This window comes from Hydra vulgaris, chromosome 05 (assembly GCF_038396675.1).
Source record: "Hydra vulgaris chromosome 05, alternate assembly HydraT2T_AEP".
Taxonomy (NCBI): Eukaryota; Metazoa; Cnidaria; class Hydrozoa; order Anthoathecata; family Hydridae; genus Hydra; species Hydra vulgaris.
Genome location: NC_088924.1, coordinates 6,696,768 through 6,709,568, shown reverse-complemented (window position 1 = coordinate 6,709,568; position 12,801 = coordinate 6,696,768). Strand labels below are relative to the sequence as shown.

The following is a 12,801-nucleotide window of genomic DNA, read 5'->3' as shown; positions in this document are numbered from 1 at the left end:
CTGCTAAGTCCAAAATGTCAATCTACCACTTATTTATATTATAAAAGATGTAGTATCAAGCTGCTATGCAAAAAATGCCACTCATGGCAAATAAATTGTTATTTAACTCAAATAACAGCATCTAAATTATCTTGCCTTGTCATAATTCTAGCAAGTGCACCCATTAGTTTATTGTTAAAAAAAGTCAACGACCTTATACCATGGATAAACTCTAGCAATATTAGTGAGCGCAACATTGCTTTTTCTTATCAAAATATGTATAGAAATACACAATCTAAATATTATCTGGTAAAATTAGAGACACAGTTACATTCATACAATAACTTCAGATGCATGTTATCTTTGAAAGCTTTAATGCTGACCCACTTAGTTCATTTTCAGCCTTTCAGAGTGCTTTAGCTGATACACATATTAAACATCAGCCTCTGCTTATGATTAAAACCTGTGGTGACCAAGAATGGATGATTGCCAATATTCTGCAGTCCATAAAACAACATCTATGTTTATACAAAGATGCTATTTACTATCAACATAACGCCAATATTATTGCTCAACAGTTAGCCATCTAAAAAGTATTTTACTACAGAAATAAATTTTAAAAAGTCAATAGTAAGATATTATCTACAGATACTGAATTCAGTGCAAAACAAAATGAATGATTTTTGGATGTTGTTTACTGGATACTTGGATAGTGATTGACACCCTAAGCAACTGTTGCTTTATACCCGCTAATCAATATGGTAACAAAAAGTTCTTTATGTAGCCTTGATAATGTATGCTAAAGGCACTAACAAAAACGCCTCCATTTGCAGCATAACTCAGTTGATACTCTTATATATAACAGCTGTTGTTGGAATCAGTTTCTCTAAGAGCGGTTGCAGAGTTTAAGAATCTTTATTAGAACTATTAATAAGGTTTAACAAAACCCATTTTTTTGAGTTCTACGCTTATAAAAAGTCAGAGTAGAGACAAGAAAATCTAGCCTTCGTGATCTTGGGCAGGTTATGAGTGCTGTAAAAATGGTTTATATCAATGCCAAAAGTAGAAAATCACTAGAATAACTTACCGGACCAAATTAATGGGGCAAATTTCTAAAAAAAGTTTAATAATTTCAATTATATAAAAATGTTTCCAACAAAACTTTTTTATTTTTAAGTTTTTCTTTATTTTAAAAGTTATTATAATTCAAAAAAATCAATTTAAATTAAATTTTAATTTTGAAAAGTTTCAAAACTTTAAAAACAAAAAAATCATTTGGTATTTAGTTATACAATCTATCTTTATGACTACCTGTTATCAACTATAAATCATTCACACTATCAATAATGTAAATAATGTTTTTCAATTTTTTATTTTGCGATAATATTTATCATCAATATTTTTAATGTTTTTTGGTTTTTAAGACTTATATAAAAGAGATAATTTCAGGCTGGCATTGTGTCCCCAGGGTGGAAACACAGGACTTGTTGGTAATTTTTTTTTATTATAATAATATTTAAAGGATATTTATTTTTTTTGTTTTAATATTTTAATTGTGTTTATGACTAAATTATTGTAACTCATAATTTGCTGGATAAGAGATATAGAAGTAGTATATATGTATATTTTTCATGTAAAAAATATTTGTTACATATTTTAGTATAGAAGATTTCGTAATTAAGCGGCTATTATGAATCACATGATGCAATGTTTTTCTCGGGAGGGCAAAAATGTAAACAAACCAATAATAAACATATAAGAAAAAGATAAGAAATAATACATCAGGTAAATAACAAATAAATAACAAATAAGAAAAAATACATCAGGTGTGTAATTTTAAAAATGATAAACGTTTACAAAAATAAACACAAATAAAATAAAAGTCGAAAAAAACCTCAATAAAATATTTAAAGAGACAAACCAAAAAATTATTCTTATTAAAGCAGTGAGTTTTTGCAAAAAATTTATTTGCTTTCTTATTGTTTAAAAATAATTCTGTATAATATAACTTTGGTTATTTTCTTAACTTTTAATTAAGTTTTAATCTTTTTGTTTGAATATTTATTATCATGTTGTGTTCATTACTAAGTTTTTACTGTTTACTATCTCAGTTAAAAAAACATTATGGTTAATGATCGCTGTGTAGTTGGTATTTGCAATAACGATAAACGTTATCCAGAGCGTTACGAAATACATAGTAACGTTAAATTTGGAAAATTATGTTTACACAAATTGCCTGTTGATGGAAAAATAAGAAAATCATGGATTCATGCAGTTTCTAAAGGGCGAAAACACTTTGTTATACCTAAACATTTTAAAATCTGCTCTAATCATTTTGTCGATGGCATGCCCACTTATGAAAATCCTAACCCAACACTCTTTTTGACATACACCATGAATGTTCAATGTACTCCGGAAAAAAAACAATCAAGACCTACTCCAAAAATTAGAACAACATTGTAAAACCTGTTTCGATAAAAATGATTGAATCTATTAACTCTAACTCGGATACACTTACAGCTGAAGAGTTGTCAGATCTTGTGATTGTTTCTTCAGACGAAGAAAGCTTAATATCATTCGAAATAACTCCATATGTTAGTGGCGATGCAGTTGCAGCAAAATTATTACACATCTCCGACTCTCCCAAAGAATTATTACACCCACCCGCCTCTCCCAAAGAAAAAGACACTGTAAATCCAATTTTGTCTAAGAATAAAGCAGGCTACAGTGTTAAAAATAGTATAGAGCCTACTAGATTATCAACATATACTGCTTTACAGTTTTGTCATATTACTAGGGACTCAGATGTATCGACTTTTACAGGTTTACAAAATGCAAAAATGTTTCAAAGTGTTTTCAATTATGTCAAGCACAAAGCAGCAGTTATGAAATACTGGGATGGAAATAAGAGAACAAATCGATTACAAAAAACCATGTCCAGTGTTGAATCCGTCGAGCAGCTACACTTAACAGAAGATTATACTATTAGCAATAACTTATTTCCTATGAGAAAAAGCGGACCTAAAAGAAAAATCTCACTGGAACAGGAATTTCTTTTAGTTATGATGAGATTACGTTTGGGTCTTTTAACTGAAGATTTAGCTTTCCACTTTTGTATATCAGCTGGAACAGTTTCCCAAATTATTATTACATGGGTAATATTGTTATCTAAAGAGTTGGACAGCTTAATCTTGTGGCCTAGCCGGAATACAATTCGAGCAACTATGCCAAACTGTTTTAAGCGATTATATCCAAAAGTGAGAACAATTATAGATTGTTCTGAAATATTTTTTGAAACATCAAGTGCTCTTGATGTTCAAGCTTGTATGTGGAGTGACTATAAACATCATGCAACAGTCAAATTTTTAATAGCAATAACTCCAAATGGAGCCATTTCATGGCTGTCTCCCCTTTATGGTGGACGTGCCTCTGACATTTTTATTGTTAGAAATAGTGGTTTTCTTGATATACTTGAGCCCTATGACCAAGTTATGGCAGATGGTGGCTTTAAAATAAGGACAGACCTTGCATATAAACAGTGTACTCTTTGTATACCTCCAAGTGCTGTTAAAGGAATTTAAATGTCAAAAGAAGAAGTTCGAGAAACATCAAACATTGCTAATGTACGTATTTATGTGGAGCAAGCAATAAAAAGGATAAAACATTTCCGCATTTTAAAAATAACACAGCCATTATTATACCTACCTATTATTAATAATATACTACGCGTATGTGCTGCTATAACTTAAGAAAACCATTAGTTTCTAAATAGTTTATTAAACAAATTTAGTTTACTAAATAGTTTTTTTTATTGTATAATATAATGTTCCACTGTCCAAACTTTAGGTTATTATTATAACATGAGTTTATATCAACTAGGGTTTGAAAGATGTGTAAAAAATTTTTTTTTTTTTAAACCAAACCAGCCCCGAAAAAACTTTTTTTTGAAAATCTTTTGAAAATGCAGAAAGAATTTAAAAAAATTTAAATAAAAACAACATATTTATCTACAACTCTTAATAAAATATCCATTGAAGATTTAAGCTAAACATAAACTAGACATTGAGCATATGCAACAAACCCAGTCTAGATCTGCTATTAACTCATAGTCTTCTTTTTTTAAATTTTGACATGAACAGTGAAACCAAGTGCAACATACTTCACATTGAATACTGCTAAATTCATTAAATTCTTTAACATTGATTTCTGGATCTTCGAGTATAAGTTTATCGCATTTTCCACAGAATGTTATAGGTTTTATTAGTAATAATGCTGGAGAAACATATGTTTTGAAAAAAATATCTAAATTTATTTTCACCCTATCCCAGAGCTCTTGATCAAATTCGATTACTTCAACATATAAGTCCTTAAGCGTCCAAACAATAAAATATGCTGACTTGCAATTTGTAATTGCCATTTGGGAATTAATCTGTGTGTAATATTTATGACACTTATTTAATGTTATTTGATCATTTTTTATTGTAAAGAAATTACATTAACTAGCTCCTTCTTTGATTGTTTTATTAAAAATTTTAAAAGGACATTTAACTTCTAAACACATTCTACCATGACATTTGCATACCATAAATCCATCTGGGGAGCAAGCAATGTAAGGTCTGTCATACAAAATAAAGAGACCTCTTTTTTCAAATTTGAAATCAGTGTGATTTGATACATGCTCTGCATAAAATTTTTTTATAGCATCTTGCTCATGATCAATTCCCCATTTGATAGAAGCAGTAACTAATGTTTTTTTATGGGGGTATAAAATCTCAGCAACAAGAGGAGTTGTTTTAGGCTTCTTAGAACTTGTATTTCTAGAAAGAGTATTAACTTTGGTATATATTCTGTGATGTTTAGTTGCAGTTATCCTCCCCTTTCTCATTTGAAACCAGGTATTGCTTTTAGCTTGATCTCTTGTGTTATATTCCACGTTTTTAATTGTTTCATGTGTTAAAACCATTTTTTCTAATAATATTTTGCCTAATGTTGACTCATCAGCGTTAGGATGGTCTAAAAGTATTTCAAATGATAGCTTTTCAAGATCAGGATTACTTACAATATTTTCATCAGATTTTTTAATTTTTGATTTAAATATTACAGCAGAAGGCTCAGATATATGAATGTTGTTTAAAAAAGTTTTAAATGAATGTTCATTAAATTCACGATGACTTTCGATACTTGGATCGAATTCTTGCAATGCTTTCATCCTAGTGTTTTCCTTATTATTATCATTTTTTTCATTATTTGCAATTTTTTTTCTAACAACTAGGTCAGTTATTAAGCACGGTTTTCTAGAAGACTTATTCCAGACACAAGCTTGTTCTGTGCATGTTGGATTACACCAACCTTTGTTATTAGCATATTCCATTTTATAAAGGGTGGCAATGACATGATTACAAACTTCAAACACAAACACCAAGCAGAAAGAATATCATTATTACAAAAGGCAATCCAAAGCTTTCTTTTTTTGTGAATTTTTTGCGAACCACACACTTCAGAATATGCGAATAAAACATCTTTTTTAAACCTGAAGTGCATTATTGGGCCTACAAAACCACTATCGAAAAATGAAAATGCTTTTTGGTCCTTATATTTGCCAATATATTCTGAATCAAAATATTTTTTATTAAGAATATATGAAAAAATATTTCCCATTGTTATACTAGGCCACTCAGATACTAAGTCTTTTCTATGTTCCATTGGAACAGAGTTTGGGTCAATTAGATCTGCAGCTTTTAGCTTGTCCGTATAAGATTGCTTAAGTTTTTTTTCCTGTTCTTCTGCTGTCTGCTATAACATCTATATTTAATTCCATTGCAGAAAATGCTCTAGCAACAAGCTCGACTTTGCGTCCAGTAGTACTTAGCCCACGAACAGTTAAAAAACTAACAAGCTGTTTAACAGATAAATTCAAAAAATCTTCTTATTTTTCAAGTGGCTTGGTAAAATACAATTTTCAATTATATATTTCCAGATAAACTATTTTTAGATATTTAAACAAACAATAAAAATATTTAAACAAACAATAAAAAAAAGCGTTTTGCCAAGTTTGTTTATAATTTTGCCCTCCCGAGAAAAACATTAGGTCACGTGATTCATAATTGCCGCTCAATTGCGAAAAGGTCTATTGTTAAACAACTTCTTGTTTATTAATACTAAAAAATAAAATCTCTTATTGTGTTGTCTTATTGAGGATCATTTGGCTTTCTTTAAAGAATCCCCTGGTACTATCAAAATCAATAATGAAATGCTGCAACATGTAAAATAAGGCTAGCAGTCAATATAAAGTATATTTGAGAATGTAACAGTATGAGTTTAAAACCAAAATTTTGAAATAAGAAAAAAGCAGTTAAGGCAAAGTGCAGAATCTTGCAAAGTAAAATAACAATTCTTAGTTTTAGCTATAAATAGCTATTTAGCCAGTGTTGATTTTATCAAGAAAAAAATGCCTAAATTTGTTCCTCTAAAAATAAATAATCTAAAATAATCTTTAATAAATTAATCAAGTTAATTACTATTTTCTCAATTTTGTAAGCATTTTTGTTTCCTTAAGCTATAACTCTAGTTATTTTTTCTAGTAAATCCCAACTTAATAGTGGTTGCTTGCAGCCTTGTTGGGAGTAAATCAGAATTTTTCTATTTTAAAAAAAGCAAATAATACCGTGTTATATATATGAAAATAATGAACCAGCTTTGAACCCTTGCTTTTTCTACTTGGATTTCTCACCACTTCCTATTTCAGTATAAGTTCATATTGCCCACTAAATACACAATATTCACATTTATATTCCCAGTTTACTAAATCTTATCACAGACATAAAGCTCTAGAGACTTTGAAAAAATCTTCAACAGCACCATTAACAAAGGTAAGTCTAATATTTCTAATTCATGGGACTGATCTTATTATTTTTCCCAAGAAAATGCCTGAAGCATTTGTAAAATACTTTTCTAATTCTTATAAATATAACGACGAAATTTTCTCGCTATACTTTTTTAATTCTTATAAATAACCACTTATAAATATAACCACTTATAAATTTTCTGTCCATTCTCCTTTTCCTATTCCAGTTAAACAAGTTAACCTATTGTTAGACATTCAAATCACTCCAGCTTCCATTGCTAAAGTAACATTTTAATTTAACTCTTCTACGGCTTGTGTTTCAGACAACATTCCTGTCATAGTCTTACTAAAGTGTTCTTCAAAACTCTCGTCAATTCTTTTTAGCTATTTAAAAGTGCTTGACTGAATCTTACTGCATAATGGGATGTGGTTCTTATTTTTTAAAACTGTGAAGAACATTCTGATCCTCAACTATTTTTCAAATCACTCCTATTTCTATTCTTACCATTGATCAACAAACTTTTAACAACCCATCTTGAATCATATAACTTACTGTCAGACAATCAATACAGTTTTCGATCTTCTCGTTCTACAGGTGACTTGCTAAACGCTATGACTGAAAGATTCTATCGTGCTTAGATGGAAGCTGCGAGGCAAAGACAATTGCTCTTTACAAGTCTAAAGCTTTTGATAAAGTTTGGCATATTGGTCTTCTTCATAAACTTGCTTCATATGGTTTATCTGGGAAGAATATTAGGATTATCAAATCATTTCTAACCATTTTGGTCAAGTCATCCTTGAAGGCCTTCACTCTTCTTCATTTTTTTTTGATTGATTAGAACAAGCAATTATTCTTGAATTTAATCTCATTTCTGTAAAAGATTAAGGCTTGCAGTGGCTTATAAATTTTTACTCAGCTATTAACTGCAAACAACTTGCAAAACTGTCGACATTCCTATAATAATGACTAGAAAACCTCTCACTGAGTCCTCTTTTTTATATCTTTTTGGATTATTGTTCACTACAGAACTCTCATGGATATACGTTCCATTGCAAAGTTAGCATTTGTTAAAGCTGCTTCTCTATATCATGCTTCTTTTTCTCTTTATCTCTTTTTTATCTCAAGAATTAACGCATCATTCTTTTCCACATGTAACGCAGATTCTAGTTTTTGTAAGATGAAATCATTTTTAATGGGAGATTTTAGTTAAGTTTTTCGAGATTTTTTTTTTTCTTAATGAATTTCTTAATGTGTTTCTTAATGAATTTCAGATCAATCGTAACATTCATTCATTCATTAATTTATCTTATGTCATATTCTTATATCTGATTCAGTTTCCTCATCAGAATCAGAATGAGTTTCATCTATATTTGTTATTGGGTCATTTTCATTTTCCTGCTCCCTAATAGAACTTTTGTTTTTTTGCATAAGACTTAATAACATCGCACAAAATAATGGGGGATTAACAGTCTACAACCACCTGTAATGATCAAAATTGCTGTTAATGAAATTCTGCCGGTCAGTTTTAGAAAGTGTGTTTCTACCAACAAAAATATTTTGAAATAACTAAATATTCGTAACACCTATAATATTTTAGACTGAAATATTTTGAAAAAGTGTCTAATATATATTCTTACTGTAGATATATATATATATATATATATATATATATATATATATATATATATATATATATATATATATATATATATATATATATATATATATATATATATATATATATGTATGTATACAACCCTCGGGATTAAGAAAAATGAAAAATCTTTAAGAGGTCGCTATCAGATCGGCAAAATTATTTCATATAAAAGTTTTACCATAAACATCGAAATGAAGTCGGCAAAATGTTGTTGTTTATATATTTATGTTTATTTTAACAAGAATAAAAGATAAAAGGGTATTACCCCAATAAAATGTTTATTGATTTTGTTTTTATCTTTAGGTGGAAGTGTCCCTGTCTTTGATGAAATCATCTTGTCTTTTTCTCTCATGAACCAAGTCAATAGTATTGATCCTGTTTCAGGTTTTCTTTTTTTTTATTTTTTTTATTTGTTGTTGTAACAAATTTGCTCCCAACAATGCTAGCAACCACTATGTAAGTTTTGAGCGGACAGAAAACAATAATGGAATTGGCTTTTTGACTCTATTTTTGAAATTTTTAATCAATTATATATATATATATATATATATATATATATATATATATATATATATATATATATACTTTTTTTTATGCATTAAAGGCAACTAAGTTATGTACATGAGTTTTTGCACAAATAATATATATATATAATATATATTTATTATTTGTGCAAAAACTTATGTTCATAACTTAGTTGTTATGCATAATAAAAAGTACTGATTTCTTTTATTACTTTTGAAGTGAATTTTTGCTTTTTATTAAATCAATAAATAAAATAAACAACAGATAATTATTTTTTACTATAAATTAGTATTTTTTAACTTGTTATTTATATACGCAATACGATGGGCTGAAAACAGATTTTAAAAATTGTCTTTTAATAATTTTAGTTGCATAAATTTAATAATTTTAATTGTATAACTACCCTTAACTACACTTAACTACCTGAATAAATGTTAATTTTATATGATAAAATTAAAAGGTTACAAGAAATTAAGAAATTTTAAACAAAATATATTTTTAGAGTTTTCCCAAGACCCTTGAACATTTACACGGTCCCCAATATTTTGAAAAAATGATTTATCAGAAGTTTGTCAACTTGATGCTCAAAAAAAGCAAAATTATATAAAAATTTCAAAAAAAATATTGTTTTTGATTTTATTGCATATAAAATAAGGATTTTTATTTAAAAAAGGTGTATTTTTACATGTTTTTAATAATATAAATTATATAAAACAAGTATTATTTTCGATTTTTTGATATAATTTTATTTAATTATAGTTTGAGTTATATGAAAAGATTATTGTTTTTAAAAGTTTATGAATAGTTTTGCTTCTTTAGAAACCCAGACTTAGCATTTCTAAGCTATTTTTTCATGATATTTATTTATGTCTCATTTTCCTTATATTTATTTATGAATCATCTGATTTTCAAAGGTTTTTAACAACTTTAAAAAATATATATATATACATAAACACAGTAGTAAGATAAAAAATACTGAAATAAACAAGTTAATATTTTGATGTGATTGTTATATAACAGCTTCTGCTGTTACAACAAGATTTACATTCTAAATTTAGTTCCACATTATAGATAAGATTGTATTTTCTATTTTACTGTTGTAAATATTTTTTTATAAGGTACTGTTGTGTGTCAATCTGGTATAGTTCTGGAAAAATTAGATAACTATTTGTATGAGCATGGACTAATGGTCCCTTTAGATCTTGGTGCAAAAGGAAGGTAATGATAAAGTTTTTTTTTTCCTTTTTTAAAAGACATTTGATTAATATAGTTTTTATTATTCTTTTTTTTTTAATATAAAACATTGGCTATCGCGTTTTGTTGATGGCTTAATTTTTAATTAGCTAAATAAATAAAATAAATGTTGCATAGAAGCATAATTAGGTATGTTCCATTGTAAGAAACAACAAATTCACTTAGGATGTTAGGACAGAAAATGTTTTTAAAACTATTTTTAATCATATTTGTTACTCATCTTTAATCAAATTAGTCTTTGAAATTATTTGCAAAGACTGGCCACAGTATTCATAAACTTTATGTTTGCAGAGACTGGCCACAGCATTCATAAACCTTTAGTTTGCAGAGACTGGTCATGGCATTCATAAATTATTTCTTTGCAGAGACTGACCACAACCTTCATAAACCTTTTATTTGCAGAGACTGGCCACAGCATTCGACATTTTATATATATAAGTTGGTACCCCTGGAAAAAAACTTTTTTCTTTTATAGTGATAGCGAATCATTCTAATATCAATTTTTCAATACTAGAAATAAGGACGAATTTAAAAAGTATAATTTTATAACAAAATGGACATTTTTTCAGCATTTTTGGACACAATAGTTTTAAAACAACTTATGCATATAATATGAAATTTAGTACAATGATATATTGCATATATATAAAGGTAATGAGCAGGAAAAAAAATCTATAGACAGGCTTAAAAATTCATAATGGCGGCCAACGTAAAAAAATACACTTTTGAAACCCTCTATCCAAATAAAAAATTGAAATAAGAGAAATCAAATAATGATTCATTAATTTCTTTCTGTTCAGTTTTTAGGTATATGTTTGAAGAATGTTTCCAAAAAAATTCAAGTCATAAAGTTTAATATTTATGAAAATATGAGATTTGAAAAACTTAAAGTTGCATGAAAATCATATTTAAAAAAAAATGCTATTTAAAAACTTAAATACAAAGAAAAACTATACTAACTTTTATTATAATTTCTAAAATAGTAGTTGTCTCCCTTCAAGTTAAGTTTTTTTTTTTGCGGTTTTTGAAATGTTTTAAAAATATCTAAAAGGTCATTGTCATGTTGTCACAACTAAATATTATATGCATGGTCAGATATAGAGTATAATCACACCTGTGTCCCGACCAAGCCTGTATAGAACATATAATTATTTATACTTTTCATATATTAAGTGTAAAATGTTATCATAATTTGATTGTAAAATTAATGTGCTTTATAATTATACAATAGCTCTTATAAATATAGATTTACCAACTTTTTTAGCCAAATTAAATCCATAAGGTTTTTTTGCGAAAGAAAAAAAAAATCAAAGAATAATACAAAAATTATTGTATGCCTCAAGCACTTAGTCAATGTATCAGCAACCCCCTTGCATGTTCTTTCTATATCAGTAGTATGTACTTGTAGCCCCCACATCTCCCAAAATATATATGACATTAGAATATCAATCTAAGTATGCTTTTATATATATATCTATATATCTATAGCTGTTTCATTGGTGGCAATGTTTCTACAAATGCAGGTGGGCTTCGCTTTTTGAGATATGGGTCTTTGCACTCCTCCGTTCTTGGTGTTGAAGCTGTATGTTGTTAATATTTAATTTTTTTGCACAATAAAGAACAAAATTTGATTGATGAATAAAGTAGTTTTTATTAAATAAAAACAGTAAAAATTAAAATTGTAAATATATTAATATTAACACAAAAATGTTTAAATTTTGATTTAAGGTGTTGGCTGATGGCACAATTTTAGATTGTTTATCAACCCTCAAAAAAGATAATACCGGTAATGATTAAAGCTATGCTTATGAAAAGCTTTATTTTTCCTATTAATTAGTTTTTTACGCATCATTGGTTTGATCTTAAAATTATATATATTTTAATTATTTTTTGAATTATATTTTTTCTTTACACTAATGCTTTTCATTATTCATTATATTTATCATTACTAATTATTACTATATATTACATTTTAGTTTTTGTTTTAGAATTTTAGAATTTGTTTAAATATAATATATTGAAATACAAACTATTTTGATTATTTTTTGAATATTTTTTTTTTTTAATTTTTTATTGGTAATTAAATATTTAAAAAAAATTTAATTTAAGGATATGATCTTAAGCAGTTGTTTATTGGATCTGAGGGTACGTTAGGATTAGTTACTGGTGTCTCGTTAGCTTGTCCACCCAGACCAAAGGTATAAGTTTAACTTATTAGCTCATAAACTCTTACCAGCATTATAAAATTTTCTAATTATTTTGTCTACCAATTTTCATTTTGCAGTGTTCATTTTATTCTAAATTAAAAATAAAAAGAAAAATTTTTTACAGCTTTTGCATTTTATGATAAAAAATTTTTTTCTAGTTAACTACTATAAATTAATTTTTGAGAGTTTGTACAAAGTTAGTACAAAAACTACAAAAAAATGAATTTAAGTTTAAATTTAATTTTATTTTCATTTTTCCTGTTTATTACTGCAAAGTTTAAGATAATGTGAGATTTATTTCAAATTGTATAGTTCATTTATTTCTATTTTAATA

General features: G+C 27.2%; 1 protein-coding gene across 5 annotated transcripts in view; it reads left to right on the top strand.

Moving 5' to 3' along the window:
- LOC136071815 (D-2-hydroxyglutarate dehydrogenase, mitochondrial-like) overlaps positions 1-12,801 on the top strand; it is a 50,028-nt gene that overhangs the window by 27,092 nt on the left and 10,135 nt on the right. For all 5 annotated transcript variants that reach the window (XM_065797231.1, XM_065797235.1, XM_065797232.1 and 2 more), the window contains 6 exons: positions 1,429-1,469; positions 8,785-8,865; positions 10,125-10,224; positions 11,749-11,842; positions 11,989-12,046; positions 12,370-12,458. In XM_065797231.1, the coding sequence (XP_065653303.1) occupies positions 1,429-1,469; positions 8,785-8,865; positions 10,125-10,224; positions 11,749-11,842; positions 11,989-12,046; positions 12,370-12,458 (463 nt within the window). The remainder of the gene's footprint in view (positions 1-1,428; positions 1,470-8,784; positions 8,866-10,124; positions 10,225-11,748; positions 11,843-11,988; positions 12,047-12,369; positions 12,459-12,801) is intronic.